Here is an 18036-nt window from a genome sequence, read left to right as displayed (position 1 = left end):
AAATATAGTTCTAGGGCCAGGGCTCAGTCTGGGAGGGTCTGTCTGCTATTCACTGTGGGTTATTCCGGTCGTGTCTACTGATAGCTGCCCCTGAGTCCCCTGTCTTTGCTCTGAGATTGCTGCTTGCTGCTAACCTATCTTCAGACACAGCTCTGACCCGGCGTTCGGTTAGTTAGGCCTGACTTGGAGACTCCTGGGAGTCTCTTTTTGCCCAAGATCTCCAACTAGACCTGTGAGTCCTGTGGATCCTGTGGGCTTGAAGAAATGGGGGAGGGGAGGGCTGGCGATCCTGGAGAGGTGAGAAGCTAGGGGGTAGAGGCTCTGGAGAATTTGGGGCTAAGACGGGATGGACAGTGGGTAAGACTGTGTTTGCAACCCGGGCTCCTGTTTAGAAATTGGGGTTGAGACTGTCCCTAATAGGAAATATTTTGGGGACTGGGGCTGAGAACTGCAGTTGAGATAGTTTTGGGATTGAGACAGAGTCCCCCTTTCTCCTTGGCCAGAACCAGGGTCCCTTCCCGTGTGGGATCTGAGGTCTTAATAGGCTGGGGCTTCTCCTTGTGAGGCTGCAGACCCGGCCAGGGGCTGGGGCTGGGCAGGGTTTGCAGCCCTGCTGAGTCTCCTTGAATGGTTTCCCTTCTACTCAGGCCCACCATGTCGGCTGCGCCCGGCCTCCTGCACCAGGAGCTGTCCTGCCCGCTGTGCTTGCAGCTGTTCGACGCGCCAGTGACCGCCGAGTGCGGCCACAGCTTCTGCCGCGCCTGCTTGAGCCGCGCGGCAGGGGAGCCGGCGGCGGACGGCACAGCGCCCTGCCCATGCTGTCAGGCGCCCACGCGGCCGCAAGCGCTCAGCACCAACCTGCAGCTGGCGCGTCTGGTGGAGGGGCTGGCGCAGGTGCCGCAGGGCCACTGCGAGGAACACCTAGACCCGCTCAGCATCTACTGCGAGCAGGACCGCGCGCTCGTGTGCGGCGTGTGCGCCTCGTTGGGCTCGCACCGGGGCCACCGCCTGCTGCCCGCCGCTGAAGCCCATGCACGCCTTAAGGTGTGGGATCCTGGCGCCCTCCGGCGGGGGTCGGGTTGGATGGGATTGGACGAGGCGGGGCCTGGCCCATCAGGGGTTGCTGTATTTACTTGGATTCTGAGCTTCAGGGCCCCGGGCGCCTGGAGTTTCCGGGAACGCGAGCGGAGGGAAGCAGTTAGGGAATGTGCGGGGCTGACGAGCTGGAGGCGGGAACCGGAGGAGAGGGGAGACTTGAAGAGGTGCGGAGAGGCGGGCTCTGGTGGGATGGGAGCGGCACAAACCTAGATTTCCCGGGCTCAGCCGCTGGGACGCTCCCGGAGATGTGGGGGAGCAGCCACTGAGCCGGGATGAGCGGGAGGCGGAGCGGAGGACTGAATCCCGGCCCCCGGCGAGTGAGCGTGAGCACTGTGGCGGAGCTTGGGCACAGGGAAGACTGGAGGGGCGGGGCTTGGGTGTGGCCAGGAGCCCCGGGCGGGGGCTGGCTCTGGCAGCGCAGCTGTTCTGCAGAGGCCCATTCGCTCCTCGAGCTGCCCAACTTGTGCGGGCCTGAGCGTCATGAGATGGGGCCTAACTGAAGGGGAGGCGGGGCGGGCAAGGCACACCTGGGCACTAAGCTCTGTGCGCAGGCTCACGTTGGCACGAGTCCCAAGTCCAGATTTGTTTTTCTGGTTGAGAACGCTTCCAGAGCCCACACATAGTTGTGCACGGCCCAAGGTTTGCGATTCCCATAGCTTGCCCATGCCATACGTGTGGCAAATCACATGCAGGTAGCTACAGGAGGGTATGTGGCTACAAAGGCCCAGGGATATCTGTCATGAAGCATTTATTGGGCTGTGGAAGAATAAATGACAGGTTCAGGGATGGGAGGAGGCGGGTTTTGGAGGCATGGATTGGTCCTTGGTCCCCGCGGTGGAGAAGCTGCCATTGTCTTCTCACCACTGGTGGTCGAGGTGAGCTTCTGCGGGTTTTCTTTGCACACAAACAAGTGTTGCCCTGCACTTCTTGGCCCTAGACTCCTGGAGGGTGGAGACCTCAGTCCTCAGGCTAGTATTCGAGGCCCCCAGACCAGCCTCGCCTTCCCTCCCACTCCTGACGTGCCAGTCCAGCCTGGAGCTGGCCGGTTGTCTCCTAGCCCAATGCAGGAGCCTCCTTCTCCCAGGAGCCCTCCCAATCCAGGCTCACCTCTGCTGAAAACTGCATAACTTCCAACCTCATCTGTCTTTATCTGCGAAGAGAGAACAGAGTACTTGAAATGGGACAGGGCACCAGGAGTCCCAGGAGCCTCCAGGGGGCAGGTGGGGCCGGACTCCGCATCAACTCAGCCCTAAGCCAGAGGGAGGGGCCAGCTAGTGGTCTGAAGTGGGGACCCCAGGAAGGAGCCTGAAGGAGGAAGGGGACAGGAAGGCTGGCGAGGTTCCTTGGCGAGGAAGAGGGGATCCAGACTTGACCATGGGCCAAGACTCCAAAGTGGTTGAATGGCATGTGCGGGGCGCGGGAGACTCACGCGACCCCCTGAAGCCGTTCTGCCTCTTCCTGCATGCCTATGTCGCGCAGCACGACTGCGGTGAGCTCAGCGCCGTAGTCTTCGCAGTAGAAGGCGACCAGCTTGTCAGTGAGGTCCACGGCGTCCAGCGGCCCGAGCGCCCCACGCGGAATGTTCCGAAAGCCTTGGCGCAGCGGCGCAGCTCCCAGCTTCAACTTGAACTTCTTGAGCTCATCCGCCGTCAGGTTCTCTAGCGCCTCCAGGATGGCGTCGCGCTTCTTCCCCATGGCTCAGCTCTGCCTCCTCTGAACCTACGATGGCCCCGCGCCTTGAGCCACCGGGCCCGCCCTGTCCTGCAGCAGGCGGGGCTGTCGCCCGGGAGGACGTTCCAGGGAGGAGATTGTCCTGGCAGCTGGCCAGGGGAACCCTTGGTTCAGTCCTGTGGCTCCCGCTGGGCGGGCACTTAACAGCAAACAGCGCCTCCTGAGTCTCCCAGTTTTCCTGAGGGAGCGTGGGAGTAGGCCGCCAATTTGGGCAATCAAAGGTGAGGTGCGATGACTGTTCCCATTCTGCAGAAGAGAAAACTGAGGTTGGAAACCATGGAGGCAGGACTGGAACCATCTGAGTCCAGAACCATGTGCCTTCCAGCAAAGGCTGGCTTTGGCAGGAGGTTTTAGCAGCTCCCCAACAACCTGCATTTCAAGAGTCATAAACGAACAGGTCTGGAGTAGGATCTTGCGCATAGATATGTTGGAGTGGTTGCTGCATCAGACATAAATTGCCTGCCCCCAGAGCTTGGTGTGTAGGGAGGCTGATTGAGGTGTTTTGCTAATATTCTGCTTTTAAGTATGTGGTGCAGCCCAGGAATAGGAGGAGGTTGCATTTCTTCTTCACACATCCTGTGCTCACCCCCTGAAGACTGCTGTATGCTGAGCTGTGGTGGAGGAGACCCAGCCACATTTGTGCTTGTCATCCTGACAAAGATCTGTGCTGGGGGGGCTGACTGCTGAGGGGATGGGATTGGGCTAGGGAGAATTTAACCTAAACAGACAATGAGAAGGTAAAGCATTCTAGACATCAGGACCGGTACTAGCAAGGGCCTAGAGACCTGCAGGTAGATTTGGGGAATGGTAAGATGTCAACTTGGCTGGAGGAGGAGCTGGCATTGAAGCTGAGCCGTAGAGGGCAGGTTTAGGGTGGGATGTGTGGGTTTGGGGGGGCAGCAGCATCACTTCTTTATGTCTCACACTCCAGACACAGCTCCCACAGCAGAAGCTGCAGCTGCAGGAGGCATGTATGCGCAAGGAGAAGAATGTGGCTGTGTTGGAGCATCAGCTGATGGAGGTGGAGGTGAGAGGCTCAGCATAACAGAGTCCGGGGACTGGGGGTTCAGACTGGGGATCCCCTACCAAAATGCGTTTGCCTGTCTGCCCCCACAGGAGACAGTGCGTCAGTTCCGGGGTGCGGTGGGGGAGCAGCTGGGCAAAATGCGGGTGTTCCTGAATGCACTGGAAGGCTCTTTGGACCATGAGGCTGAGCGTGTGCGGGGTGAGGCAGGGGTTGCCTTGCGGCGGGAGCTGGGGAGTCTGAACTCTTACCTGGAGCAGCTGCGGCAGATGGAGAAGGTGTTGGAGGAGGTGGCGGACAAGCCACAGACTGAGTTCCTCATGGTGAGCACTGGATGACCTTCTATCTCTGCCCCTCAGCCAGGGTTCAGGCCCCAGAGACCTTACTCTATTGTCGAATCTCACCCCTGAGGTCCGGAGAGGGGCAGGGACAAGCCAGGGGGCATGGAAGAGGGGTGGGCCCCAGGACTGTTATGGTTGTTTAGGTTGGGCACTGCACAAGGACACTTTAAGCAGTCACTCTTCCTATCATAAATGTTGTAGGTTGGCATATTTATTAGGACAATCTTCTGTCAGGTGGAATTAGTTTCTTGAGGGAGGGGGTACCTTTTTCTAATTTACACAGAGATAAAGGGCTAGGAGTGGTCTTGAATTCTGGGTTTCTTTTGGCTTTTCTGATTCTTCCTGACCCCACACTCAGCATTCTTCGTGGTCTACCCCGTTTTCAGAAGTCTCCAGTGTCTCGCCTTCCTGCTTCACTTCCATTCTCTTTTTCTCTCTTTTCAGAAATACTGCCTGGTGAGCAGCAGGTGAGATTAACCTGGCCCTTTCCCCAACTTGCACTCATCTTCAGGGATATTGGCTGGCTCTCCCTCTATTCACAATATGCTTGCATACTCCCATTCAGTCCACTGCACTTTCCCTGTACTTTGTGTTGAACATAGAAGTGAACCTGACCTGGTCCTTCTCCTCAGGGACTTCCCAGGCAAATATGAGCAAGGACATAGGCATCACTGTGTGCTCAATACTGCAGTGGAGGGGAAGAAGGTGGCCAGGGCAGGCATCCCAGAGGAATGCACATTTGAGTTGGACACTGGAAGAATAAACTAGAGTTGAAGAGGTGGAGTTGGGGGAAGAGCATTGCAGGCAGAAGGCCGGTAAGAGAGGGAGAAGGTGGGGGCAAACCGTGAGGAGCCGAAGAGCTTGGATCTTATCCTAACAGGAGATTTTTAAGAAATCGTGGTAAAGTGTACATAACATAAAATTGACCATTTCAACCATTTTTAAAAGTATACACTGAAGGTTCAGTGTCATTAAGTACATTCATGTTGTTTTGCAACCATCACCACCATCCACCTCCAGAACTTCATTCTTCCAAACTGAAAGTTCAGCCGAGGAGTTTTAAGGCAGAGTGTGATGTCAGGAGATCCTGGAGCATCACCACAGCCCTGTCTTCCTCTCCTTGGGTTACTGCCTGTTGCTTTCCTCCCACCCCATGCCTCCTCTGGAAGTCCCTTCACAGATACCTCCCCACACTTCACCACCTCTAGGCTGCAGAAGATCCTAGCAGAGTCACCACCACCTGCCCGTCTGGACATCCAGCTGCCTGTCATCTCAGATGACTTCAAATTCCAGGTGTGGAGGAAGATGTTCCGTGCTCTGATGCCAGGTATTGGGCAGGGCTTACTCTAGGTTTATGTTTGTAGCTGTATGGTTGATGGTAGGCCCCAGCCATACACAGAGAGGTTTCCCAATCCCAGCTGGGAAGATTATCAAAGAAGGTATCCATTGCCCCTATACCCCTGCACTCTTGAAACCTGTGCAAAGAGAAGGAACTTTGAGACCATGGGGTTTACAGGTGGGTGACTAATATGGAGAGGACACTGCTTACGGAAAGGGTGCTGCTGCTGGTAGCAGGGGAGACTAGGGCCTGGGTTTGAGCCCTGTGTGATCCTTGCCCAGTCCCTGTCCCTTCTGGACCGTGGAGATGATAATCTCTGTTAATTGGGGGCTGAGGATCTGCAGAGCTAGAAAACTGGGGACTGGCCTGAGTCAGACACTGATTCTGGTGGCCTGTGGTTGGTGGCCCAAGGGCTCAACCTCCTCTCCCCAAGAGCTAGAGTGCATTGGGGTGTTACATGTTATAGAGATCTAGGACATATACACATGGCTGTGCAGCCTTCACTGCCTTGGATAAAACCTGTGTTTTATCCAAGAGAAGACTAACAGATGGGTCAAGACTGACAGATGACAGTGGTAGGAGGCAGGGGCTGGCCTCAGACCAGGCTTCCTGACCGTCTTTCATTTTGTGACATACATGGTGAGTTATATGCCTTGTATCAACTTAATCCACCCACAACCCTGGAAGGAGGCAATTATGGCCTCATTTTACAGCTGAGGAAACTGAAGCTCAGAGAGCTGCAGTCTTTGGTTGAAGTCAGTAAACAGAGAGTCGTTCATCCCCTAGAGGGGCTGGGAGGATTAGAGGAGACAAAGGAGCCCATAAGTTGGTTGTGGGAAAAGTCAGGGGCCTGACTGGTCTCCCTCTGGCAGTGCTGAAGGCGCTGACCTTTGACCCGAGCACAGCTCACCCGAGCCTGGTGCTGTCGTCGTCCTGCCGCCGAGTGGAGTGCTCCGAGCAGAAGGCGCCGCCGGCGGGAGAGGACCCGCGCCAGTTCGACAAGGCCGTGGCGGTGGTTGCACATCAGCTGCTCTCTGACGGCGAGCACTACTGGGAGGTGGAGGTGGGCGACAAGCCGCGCTGGGGGCTCGGTGTGATCGCTGCCCAGGCCAACCGCCGGGGTCGGCTACATACCGTGCCCTCGCAGGGCCTCTGGTTGCTCGCGCTGCGCGATGGAAAAATCCTGGAAGCGCACGTGGAAGCCAAGGAGCCGCGTGCACTGCGCACCCTGGAGAGGCGGCCTATGCGCATTGGGGTCTACCTAAGCTTCCGCGACGGTGTCCTCTCCTTCTATGATGCCAGTGACGTGGATGCCCTTGAGCTGCTCTTTGCCTTCCACGAGCGCCTACCAGGGCCTGTATACCCCTTCTTCGATGTGTGCTGGCATGACAAAGGCAAGAACTCTCAGCCACTGCTGCTCGTGGGGCCCGAGGGCGAGGAGGCCTGAGCCTCCTGCTGGGTTGAGGAGGGGTGCAGGGTCCTGCAGTCCTGAAAGGAGACAGGCAGGGGTGTGTTGCCAGGGCTGAAGGCAGGGCCACTGGGGTGGGTCTGGGTTGGGGTGGGGACTGGGGACTCAGAGGGTTTGAGAGAAGTTGGGGGCTGGCATAAAGGGCCAGTGAGGGGATGGGGCGGTGGTGGGGAAGGGAGCTCTAAAGTCAGGTCAATGAGGAAATCCCAGTTTGGAAACCAAGAGGCTCAAGGGTTCCAGGAAGAAACTGAGGTTGAGGGATGGAGGGAAAAGGATCTGGGGCCTGGGGAGGATTGAGGGGTGCCCAAGAGCTCTGTAGAGTGAGGAGTCCCTGCAGTATCACACTCCCCTCCTAAAAGGCCTTTCACTTAGAGGTTCTCCAATTGGAGCATTCATCAGAACCACCTTTTCAAAGCGCATAACAGTGACTTGTTAAAGAACAAGATGGCTGAATTTCTGACTCAGTAGATCTGGGGCCCAAAATTTGCCTTTCTAACAAGTTTGCAGGTGATGCTGATGCTGCAGGTCACAATGGGATCATCCTTGGAGGACTGCTGACTTAGACACCAGTCTGTTCAGTCAGATGTCTGTTATATGGAGTCTGTTATCAGATAGCTATCAATTATCAGGCATAGAAAATTCAACATATATTCCTCCATTCAAAAGCCATTTAAAAATTGCCAGACCCTATGCCAGGTGAATAAACTGACCACCAACTATTTCTCTTTGCCTCTGGAATATGTTTACTGAGTGTCTTGGACAGTGAGGAAATCCCCCAAGTTGCCAACCAAGAGAAAAGCCTGATGCTAATCCTGCCCTGGGCCCTGCTGCTTATGGAGCATAAAAGGATCCCCACCCCAACCCCCTGAGTTGCCCCCCTCCCGCCTCCGTTTACTTGCTGGTTCACACCTTTAGTTTTAGCCCAAAGACTCATTTTCTGGGCTCTGGAGTAACCACTGAGGCCGAGAGTGAGAGTCCCTCTTCCTTGGAGAGAGGCCTTTGTGGTTCAGCAGGTGGGACCAGAGGCTGTGGCCCCTCCTATCCTAAGGGAAGATTATGGCCTGGGGCCATTTGCTCTCACTCACAGGCTAGGATGCTGCTGTTGATATGTGACAGGCCTGGGGACCCAAAGTGAGAATTTTCTTGAGTGATGGAACCAAGAGATAGGCCAAAAAGAAGTTGGCGGATAAGGTAAGAAAGACCTCAAGATCTGGTTGGGAGGGACACTCCTGGCTGTGTCCCCTGGAAGAAGGCCTGTTGGGCCCCAGTTCTGGGACACAGAAGAGAGGATTAATTTGAGGAGCTCTTCATGCTGGAAAATAAAACTATAAAAGGGTTATTGAGTTGTAAAATCTAGTAGCATTCATAAAAAATGATGGTATTCTGACTCCTTCCTCATTAAATCTGTATGAAGAATCAAGTTGACCTATTGCTAGGCAGTAACCTCCTTTTTGTCCTCCCAGCTTTCAGTCTTGATCCATCAAATCTTTCGAAAAACACAAATGTGGTCATGTGATTCAGTGGCCCAAAACATTCAACAATTCATTGTTGCCTACAGGAGAAAGCCCCGTCTTTGGCTTGGCATTCAAGATGCCTTGCTGTTCTCCAGCCTCATCTCGTGCCACTCCTGTGTACCCCCAAGCATCATGCAAACTCTGTCAGGAATGCCTTTTTCCTCTCATTCATCCTACAGGGTTCTCTGAAAACATCAGCATTTTCTATTCTCTCTTTATCCCAGCACCTTCTCACAATGTGCACCCCACTGCACTGAACCCCTGCCATGGGCCTCTGGGGAAGACTGGTGGTGTCCAAGAGTCCAAAGCCCCTTTCTGAGGAAAAGAGGACTCTGAGAAGCAGGCATCAAGGCAGGATTAAATGTGCAAAGATTTATCAGGGGGGATGGCCGTGTGAGAGAAAATGGAGCCGTCAGATTCTGATGCCAACCTGACCCTGAGGGAAGGAGAGAGGGAGGGAAGCTTGGGTGGAAGTGACTGTTGTGAGGACTCCTCCACAAAGCCATCCCTGTGAGGATCCTTGTGTGTTCCCAGAACACGCCTGCCTTTGTGTCCCTGATGTGGCAGTGGTTGGCTGGGAGCAGACCTGTGGGAGCTGGGAGTGGCACAGACACAGGAATGGGTTTCACAGCTCTTCAGCTACTCCCTCAGTCATTTGCTTCCCTTTGATGGAGTTACATCAGAAAATTTTCTTTTCTCACCTGCCATGGGTTCTTTCTGCATAAAGTTACCCTGGCTTGAGCTGTGTGCATTGAGGGAAATGATCCTGTGACCTTGCCCATGGCTGACTGAGACATGAGATCCCTGAGCCAAAGGCAGTCATGGTAGGGCAAATTTGTGGAAAACTGCCTAATCAGGCTGATCCTTGTTGGATGGTGGCCACCTGGCTCAGCCAGAATCTCCCTGGGGATGTAAGGAGGTGAAATAGGAACAGAGAAGTGGGTCTTTCCAGTACTTGTGTCCAAAAGGATCAGAATATCTTCCTTTATCTTCTCCCTTATGGAGACTCTGAGGACCCTGAACAACTGAGAGGTTTCCTGTGCCTCCTGACTTCCGTGTGTACAAAAACAAACTGGCACTTGCCAGGGCCGTGTTAACTGCAAGCAAAAAACATTTATTGAGAGCTTATGTGTCAATAACTTTATATTCTCATTTATTACATCCTCACAACACCAGGCCTCACAACAGCTAGCACCCCATTAGGCTTGGTTTCCTCTTCCCCTGGGGTTCGATTATACCCTGGGAACAATGATGGTTCAACCACGAAGAACCTGAATCCACAGGTATGTGGTGCCTCTTGGAGTACCAACTTTATGCCTGATTTCTTCTTCACAATGGTGGTGGTGCAGAAAAAGTTGTGTAATTTACCAATAAGTAAACATTGAAAGCATATTCATATTAAAACAAACATTATGGAGTACAGAATTTACATGAAATTTTGAGATTAAATAAGAGATGTCCATAAAGATTTGCATTGGTGCTGGAGGTTTGGCTCTAGATCTCCAGACTGTCAGAGGTATAAGTTCTTAAAATTATTTTAAAATTAAAAAATATATAAACAATGCATGAATATACTTATTAATATCTTACAGATAAGAAAGTTCTCTGACTATGCTCCCCAATCTTAATTTCTTGTTTTCCTCCCTCATCATAAATAATCCCTGTTTTTCAGTTTGTTGAGTGGCTTTCCAGGACTTCTGTACATGTATAAGTCCCACGGAAAGTATGTAATATTGTGTTTTTCTTTCCATTTAAGTGATATCATATTCTACATGAACATGACATTTATTCTACATATTGTACAGTGTGCTTTTTTCATTCAGTCATATAGTCAGGAGATCTGTCCATGTTACTATACAGAGCATACGTTCTCCTTTTTAACTGCTGTGTAGTATTTCACTGTATGACTGTGCCACTGCTTACTTAATCATTCCTGGATTAATTGCTATTTGTTTCTGATTTTTGTTATTACAAATAACGTTGCAAAGAACATCTTTGTGCATTTTATATTAGTTTCACGTGTACAACTTAGTGGTTAGACATTTATATAATTTATGAAGTGATCCCCCTATTGGTCTAGTACCCACCTGGCACTACACAAGTTATTACCATATTATTAACTATATTTTCTATATTTTACTTTATGTCCCCATAACTATTTTGTAACTGCCAATTTGTACCTCTTAATCACTACATCCTTTTCACCTCACCCTATCTGGCAACCATCAACTTGTTCCCTGCATCTATAAGTCTGTTTCTGTTTTGTTTGTACATTTATTTTGTCTTTTAGATTCCACATATAAGTGAGATGATATGGTATTTGTCTTTCTCTGTCCGAATTATTTCACTTAGCATAATAATTCCAGGTTCATCCATTTTGTTGCAAATGGTAAGATTTCATTATTTTTTATGGCCGAGTAATATTCCATTGTATATATGTACCACCTCTTCTTTATCCAATTGTCTTTTGATGGGTACTTAGATTGCTTCCATATCCTGGCTATTGTAAATAGTGCTGCAGTGAACATAGGGGTGCATATAACTTTTCAAATTAGTGTTTTAGATTTCTTCGGATACCCAGAAGTGAAATTGCTGGATCAAAAGGTAGTTTTATTTTTAATTTTTTGAGAAACCTCCATTCTGTTTTCCACAGTGGCTGCACCAATTTGGAATCCTATAAAAAGTGCGCAAGGGTTCCCTTTTCTCCATATCCTCACCAACACTTGTTGTTTGTTGATAATTGATGATAGCCATTCTGACAGGTGAGAGGTGATATCTCATTGTGGTTTTAATTTACATTTCTCTGATGATTAGTGACGTTGAGCATCTTTTCATATGTCTATTGGCCATCTGTATGTCCTCTTTGGAGAAATGTCTCTTCAGTCCTGTGCCCCTTTTTAATTAGACTGTTAGTTTTTTGGGTATTAAGTTTTGTGAGTTCTTTGTAGAGTTTGAATATTAACTCTTTATTGGATATATCATTGGCAAATATCTTCTTCCACTCAGTAGATTGCTTCCTTTGCTGTGCAAAACCTTTTTAGTTTAATGTAGTCCCATTTTTTTTTTTTTTGTTACCTTACCTGAGAAGACTTATTCAAAAAGGTATTGCTAAGAATGATAACAAAATGTTTACTTCTAGGAATGATTTCTTTTAGGAATTTTGTGGTTTCAGGTACTATATTTAAGTCTTTAATCCACTTTAAGTTTATTCTTGTATATGGCGTAAGGAGGTGGTCCAGTTTCATTTTTTTTCCCATGTATCTGTCTAGTTTTTCCAACGTCATTTATTAAATAGTCCGTCTTTACCCTACTGTATATTCTTTTTTATAATTGTATTTTAATATTATTTTCAAGTATACAGTACATTGGTTAGACCATTATATAGTTTATAAAATGATCACCCTAATTTCTCTTTCCCTCCTGGCTCTCCACCTAGCCATTACATTAATGCTAACTGCATTCCCTATGCTGTGCTCCCCATCGCCATGACCATCTGTCAACTACTAATTTGTACTTCTTTAACCTTTCACCCCTTTCTCCCAGCCCCACAACCTCCCTCCCCTCTGGCTGTCACCAGATTGTCCTCTATATTTGTGTCTGTTTTTGATTAGTTTGTTCTTTTTGTTCGTTAGATTCTACATATAAGTGAAATCATATAGTATTTATCTTTCTCTGTCTGACTTATTTCACTCAGCATAATAACCTTCATGTTGTTGCAAATGGTAGGATTTCATTTTTTTAATGGCTGAGTAATATTCCATTGTATATATGAACCATAAGTTCTTTATCCAATTGTCTGTTGATGGGCATTTAGGTTGCTTCCATATCTTGCCTATTGTGATATAGAGCTACCATGAACATAGGGATGCATATTGTCCTGGTTTTCTTTGGATACATACCCAGAAGCATAATTGCTGGGTCAAAAGGTATATCCATTTTTAATTTTCTGAGAAACCTCCAGACTGTTTTCCATAATGGCTGTACCAATTTGCAATCTCTCCAACATAGTACGAGGGTCCCCTTTTCTCCACATCCTTGCCAATACTTGTTCATTGATTTATCGATGATAGCCATTTTGACAGATGTGAGGTGATATCTCATTACAGTTTTAATTTGCATTTCTCTGATGATTAGTGATCTTGAGCATCTTTTCATATATCTATTGGCCATCTGTATTTCCTCTTTGGAGAAATACCTATCCAACTCTTCCGTCCATTTTTTAACTGGATTGCTGTTGTTGTTGTTGTTGAGTTGTATGAGCTCTTTATTTATTTTGGATATTAACCTCTTATCAGATGTATTGTAAGTGAATATCTTCTCCTATCTTCAGTCGATTGTCTTTTCGTTTTGTCAATGGTTTCCTTTGCTGTGCAAAACCTTTTTAGTTTGGTGTAGTCCCATTTGTTTATTTTTTCTTTTGTTTCCCTTGCCCAAGGAGATATGTCCAAAAATATATTACTAGTAGCAATATCAGAGAGATTACTGCCTATCTTTTCTTCTAGAAGTTTTATGGCTTCAGGTTTTACATTTAAGTCTTTAATTCATTTTGAGTCTATTCTTGTATACGGTGTAAGAAGGTGGTCCAGTTTCTTTTTTTTTTGCATGTATCTGTCTTATTTTCCCAGCACCATTTATTGAAAAGACTGTCTTTATCCCATTGTATATTCTTGCCTCCTTTGTCATATATTAAGTGAGTGTATAGGCGTGGATTTACTTCTAGGCACTCTATTCTGTTCCATTGACTAATGTGTCTGTTTTGATGCCAGTACCATGCTGGTTTGATTACTGTACCTTGTAGTATAGTTTGATATCAGGTAGTGTGGTACCTCCAACTTTGTTCTTCTTTCTCATGATGCTGTTGCTATTCGGGGTTTTTAATGGTTCCATATAAATTTAAGATTATTTGTTCTAGCTCTCTGAAAAATGTCATTGGTACCCATTGTATATTCTGGCCTCCTTTGTCATAGATTAAGTGACCATATAGGTGTAGGTTTATTTCTGGGCTCTCTATTCTGTTCCATTTATCAATGTGTCTGTTTTTATGCCAGTCCCATGCTGTTTTGATGACTATAGCCTTGTATTATGTTTAGATATTGGGCATCGTGATGCTTCCAACTTTGTTCTTTTTTCTCAAGATTGCCGTGGCTATTTGAGTCTTTTATGGTTCCATATACATTTTAGGATTACTAGTTTAAGTTCTGTGAAAAATGCCATTGGTAGTTTGATAGGGATTGCATTGAATCTATCAATTCCTTTGGATAGTATGGATATTTTAACAATGTTAAGTCTTCCTATCTAGGAGCATGGTATATCCTTCCATTTATTAGTATCTTCTTCATTTTCTTTCTTCAATGTTTTATAATTTTTTAAGTATAAGTCTCTAACCTCTTTGGTAAAATTTATTTCTAGATTTTTTTTGATGCAGTTATAAATGGGATTGTTTTCTCTCTCTAATAATTCATTATTGGTGTATAGAAATGCAACTGATTTCTGAATATTAATTTTGTATCCTGTGACTTTACTGAATTCATTTATCAGTTCTAACAGTATTTTTGGTGGGATCTTTAAGGTTCTCTCTATATAATATCATGGCAACTGTAAATAATGACAGTTTTACTTCTTTATTTCCGATTTAGATGGCTTTATTTTTTTTCTTGTCTGATAGCTGTGGCTAGGCCTTGTTGAATACTATGTTGAATAAAAGTAGTAAAAGTGGACATCCTTGTCTTGTTCCTGATCTTAAGGAAAATACTTTCAGCTTTTCACCATTGAGTATGATGTTAGCTGTGGGTTTGTCATATATGGCCTTTATTATGTTGAGATATGTTCTATTTCCACTTTTCTGAGAACATTTATCATTAACAGCTGCAGGATTTTGTCAAATGCTTTTTCTGCATCTATTGATATGATCATATGATTTTTATTCTTCATATTTTGTTTATGTGGTATATCATGTTAATTTATTTGTAAATATTGAGCCAACCTTGCATCCTAAAAATAAATCCAACTTGATCATGGTGTATGATATTTTTAATGTATTGCTGAATTCAGTTTGCTGATATTTTGTTGAAGATTTTTGCATCTATGTTCATTAGGGATACTGGCCTATAATTTTTTTTTTTTTTGGGGGATGTCTTTGTTTGGCTTTGGAATCAAAGTAATGGTGGCTTCGTAAAATAAGGTTGGGAGCCTTCTTTCCTCTTGAATTTTTTTGGAATAGTTTGAGAACGATAGGTGTTAATCCTTTGAATGTTTGGTAAAATTCACCTGTGAAGTCATCTGGTCAAGGACTTTTGTTTGTGGGGAGTTTTTTTGATTACTGATTTGATATCATTAGTAGTAATTGGTCTATTCAGATTTTCTGCTTTTTCTTGATTTACTTTTAAAAGATTATGTTTCTAGGAATTTACCCATTTCTTCTAGATTGTCGAATTTGTTGGCATATAATTGTTCATAATATTTTCTTACAATTATTTGTATTTCTGTGGTATTGGTTGTCACTTCTCTTTCATTTCTGATTTTATCTATTTGGGTCCTCTTTCTTTTTTTCTCGATGAGTCTGGTTAAACGATCAATTTTGTTTATCTTTTCAAAGAACCGGATTTTGGTTTCACTAATCTTTTGTGTTTTTTTTTTTTTTTAGATTCTATTTTGTTTATTTCTGCTCTGATTTTTATTATTTCCTTCTTTCTACGCACTTTGTGCTTTGTTTGCTGTTATTTTTCTAGTTCCTTTAAGTGTAGGTTGAGATTGTTTATTTGAGATTTTTCTTTTTTCTCGAGGTAGACCTGTATTGCTATGAATTTCTCTCTTAGGACTGTGTTTGTTGTGTCTCATAGATTTGGGGTTGTTGCATTTTCATTTTTATTTGTCTCAAGGTATCTTTTGATTTCTCTCAATCTCATTGTTAACCCATTCATTGTTTAGTAGCATGTTATTTAGCCTCCATGTGTTTGTGTGTGTTTTCAGTTTTCTTCTTGTAATTGCTTTCTACTTTCATATCATTGTGGTCAGAGAGAATGCTTGTTATTATTTCAATCTTAAATTTATTGAGACTTGTTTTGTGGCCTAACATGTGGTCTGGAAAATTTTCCATGTATGCTTTAAAAGAATGTACGTTCTGCTGCTTTGGGTGAAATGCTCTAAAAATATCAATTAAATCCATCTGATGTAATGTATCATTTAAGGCTGCTGTTTCCTTGTTGATTATCTGTCTGGAAGATACATCCCTTGATTTCAATAGGGTGTTAAAATCTCCTACAATGGCTATATTACGGTCAATATATTTCTCTATGTTGGCTAATATTTGATTTATGTATTTAGGTGTTATATGTTGGGTGCATAAATGTTTACAAGGGTGAGATTGATCTTATTATTATGAAATGTTCTTTTTTATCTCTTATTATAGCCTTTGTTTTACTGTCTATTTTGTCTGATGTGAGTATTGCTACATTAGCTTTTTTCATTTCAGTTTGCATGAAATATCTTTTTCCATCCCTTTACTTTCAGTCTGTGTGTATCTTTTGATCTAAAGTAAGTCTCTTGTAGACAGCATATGTATGGGTCTTGTTTTCTTATCCATTCAGTCACTTTATGTCTTTCGATTGGAGTAGTTAATCCATTTACATTTAAAGTGATTATTGATAGGTATGTAGTTATTTGCCATTTTATTACTCATATTTATGTTCTCTGCCCCTCCCCCCATCTTCATCCTAAAGAAGTCCCTTTAACATTTCTTATAATACTGGTTTGGTGGTGATGAATTCCTTTAGCTTTTTCTTGTGTAGGAAGCTCTTTATCTCTCTTTCAATTTTAAATGATAGCCTTGCTGGATAGAGTAGTTTTGGTTGTAGGTCCTGGCTTTTCATCACTTTGAAAATGTTGTGCAAGCCCTTCTGGCCTGCAAAATTTCTGTTTAGCAATTGGCTGACAATCTTATGGGAGCTCCCTTGTAGGTAATCAACTGTCTTTTTCTTGACACTTTTATGATTCTCTCTGTCTTTAACCTGTGGCATTTACTTATGATGTGTCTTGATGTGGGCCTCTTTAGGTTCATCTTATTTGAGTCTCTCTGTGATTTTCAGACTTGTATGTCTATTTCCTCCAATAGGTTAGGGAAGTTTTCAGTCATTATTTCAGTCATTATTCCCTGTTCTTTCTCTTCTCCTTCTGGTACTTCTATGTTTTGGATGTTCTTACACTTGATGTTGTCTAAGAGATTTCCTTAGGCTATCCTCATTTTTTTTTTTTGGATTTTTTTCCCTGCTGTATCTATTGGGTGTTTTCTGCTACCTTGTCTTCTAAATCACTGATCTGAACCTCTGCTTTCTCTAATCTGCTGTTAATTCCTTCTAGTGTATTCTTCATTTCAGTTATCATATTCTTCATTTCTGACTATTTCTTTTTTATGGTTTCTATGTCCTTTTTTATGCTTACTATCTCTTTGTTGAAGTTCTCATAAGTTCATTGAGTATCCTTATAACCAGTGTTTTGAACTCTGTATCTGGTAGGTTGCTTGCCTCCATTTTGTTTAGTTCTTTTTCTGGAATTTTCTCCTGTTCTTTCATTTGGGACATGCTTTTTTGTTTCCTCATTTTGTCTGTCTCTCTTTTTTTTTGTTTCCATGTCTTAGGTAGATCTGCTACATTCCCCAATCTTGGCAGGGTAGCTTTATGTAGTAGGTGACCCATGGGGCTCAGTGGCATAGTCTCCCTGGTTACCTGAGTTGGATGCTCCAGGAGTGTCCCCTGGGTGAATCATATATGCTCTCCTGCTGGAACCAAGCCCTGATCGCTGTAGGCACATCAGTGGGTGGGATTCACCCCTAGGTTGACTGGCTGTGAGGATTGGTCATGAGCACAGCATAGGAGCTGCCTTGCGGGGACTGCCTTACTGGGGAGCAGGATTCACCCCAGTAGGCTCTGGTGACTACTGAGACCACCCCCTGGGTGTGCCACTTGTGGAACCAATTGGGTGGTGTTCTGTGAGGTTTGAAGCTGGCTACCAGGTGTGCCAATTCTGGGGCCTCTTGGGAGGGGCTCCCGTGCAGGCCAAGATCAGCTGCTGCTGTGACTGGTCCAAGGCTACTTAGTAGGAATTACAAAGTGACCTGTTGTTGGTTGCTGCTTGTGCTGGAACTGGAGGTATGTGGAAGTGGCCACACTGCGAACTGAGGCTGGCTTTCACCAGTATCAGGTCTGGGGCAGCTCAGCAAAAATCTCAAGGCACCCCAAGCCCTGCCACTGCCTGTTGGCTGTCCATAAAGCTCAACCACTGAAAGAACCTCAAGTGGTAGGGAGTTGCAGTGGAGTGGGGTCTCAGAGAGTCACCAGTGTGGAGCAAGTTATGTTCACTAGGTTAATACAGATTCATATTTTGTCCTAGTGCTGAGCCTAGGGCCACTCTGCAAAAGTCTCAGAGTGTACTACTGCCAGCTGCTGCCTGCTGGGGATCCATGGACCCCAGAGAATTGTCAAAGAAGGACTGCAGTGTGGGCCCACTACCAGCTGTGAAAAAGCCTC

General features: G+C 46.0%; 2 protein-coding genes across 2 annotated transcripts; one reads left to right on the top strand and one right to left on the bottom strand.

The window, feature by feature from the left end:
- The first annotated feature begins 537 nt into the window (after positions 1 to 537).
- Positions 538 to 7047, top strand: TRIM72 (tripartite motif containing 72). Its single transcript, XM_039884415.1, has 6 exons — positions 538 to 1044; positions 3761 to 3856; positions 3946 to 4176; positions 4639 to 4661; positions 5403 to 5521; positions 6406 to 7047. Exons 1-6 carry the CDS (start codon positions 628 to 630, stop codon positions 6978 to 6980), a joined length of 1461 nt encoding a protein of 486 aa, XP_039740349.1. The 5' UTR covers positions 538 to 627; the 3' UTR covers positions 6981 to 7047.
- PYDC1 (pyrin domain containing 1) lies at positions 1830 to 2969 on the bottom strand. Its single transcript, XM_039884416.1, has 3 exons — positions 2528 to 2969; positions 2206 to 2248; positions 1830 to 2039 (listed from the first exon to the last, which is right to left on the bottom strand). The coding sequence occupies exons 1-2, from the start codon at positions 2791 to 2793 to the stop codon at positions 2245 to 2247; spliced, it is 270 nt and encodes an 89-aa protein (XP_039740350.1). The 5' UTR covers positions 2794 to 2969; the 3' UTR covers positions 1830 to 2039; positions 2206 to 2244.
- Positions 7048 to 18036: the final 10989 nt, after the last annotated feature.

Source organism: Pteropus medius, unplaced genomic scaffold (genome assembly GCF_902729225.1).
Source record: "Pteropus medius unplaced genomic scaffold, Ma_sr-lr_union100, whole genome shotgun sequence".
Lineage (NCBI taxonomy): Eukaryota > Metazoa > Chordata > Mammalia > Chiroptera > Pteropodidae > Pteropus > Pteropus medius.
The sequence above is the reverse complement of the archived record's forward strand: the minus strand, read 5'-3'. Positions and strand labels throughout refer to the sequence as shown.

What these genes read in the sequence shown, in the direction of transcription:
- TRIM72 (XM_039884415.1), top strand. Translation starts at nt 628, where the DNA reads ATGGTTTCCCTTCTACTCAGGCCCACCATGTCGGCTGCGCCCGGCCTC. An exon ending in AAGCCCATGCACGCCTTAAG is followed by an intron (nt 1,045 to 3,760) that starts GTGTGGGATCCT and finishes CTCACACTCCAG; the next exon opens with ACACAGCTCCCACAGCAGAA. An exon ending in TACTGCCTGGTGAGCAGCAG is followed by an intron (nt 4,662 to 5,402) that starts GTGAGATTAACC and finishes CACCACCTCTAG; the next exon opens with GCTGCAGAAGATCCTAGCAG.
- PYDC1 (XM_039884416.1), bottom strand. Translation starts at nt 2,793, where the DNA reads ATGGGGAAGAAGCGCGACGCCATCCTGGAGGCGCTAGAGAACCTGACG.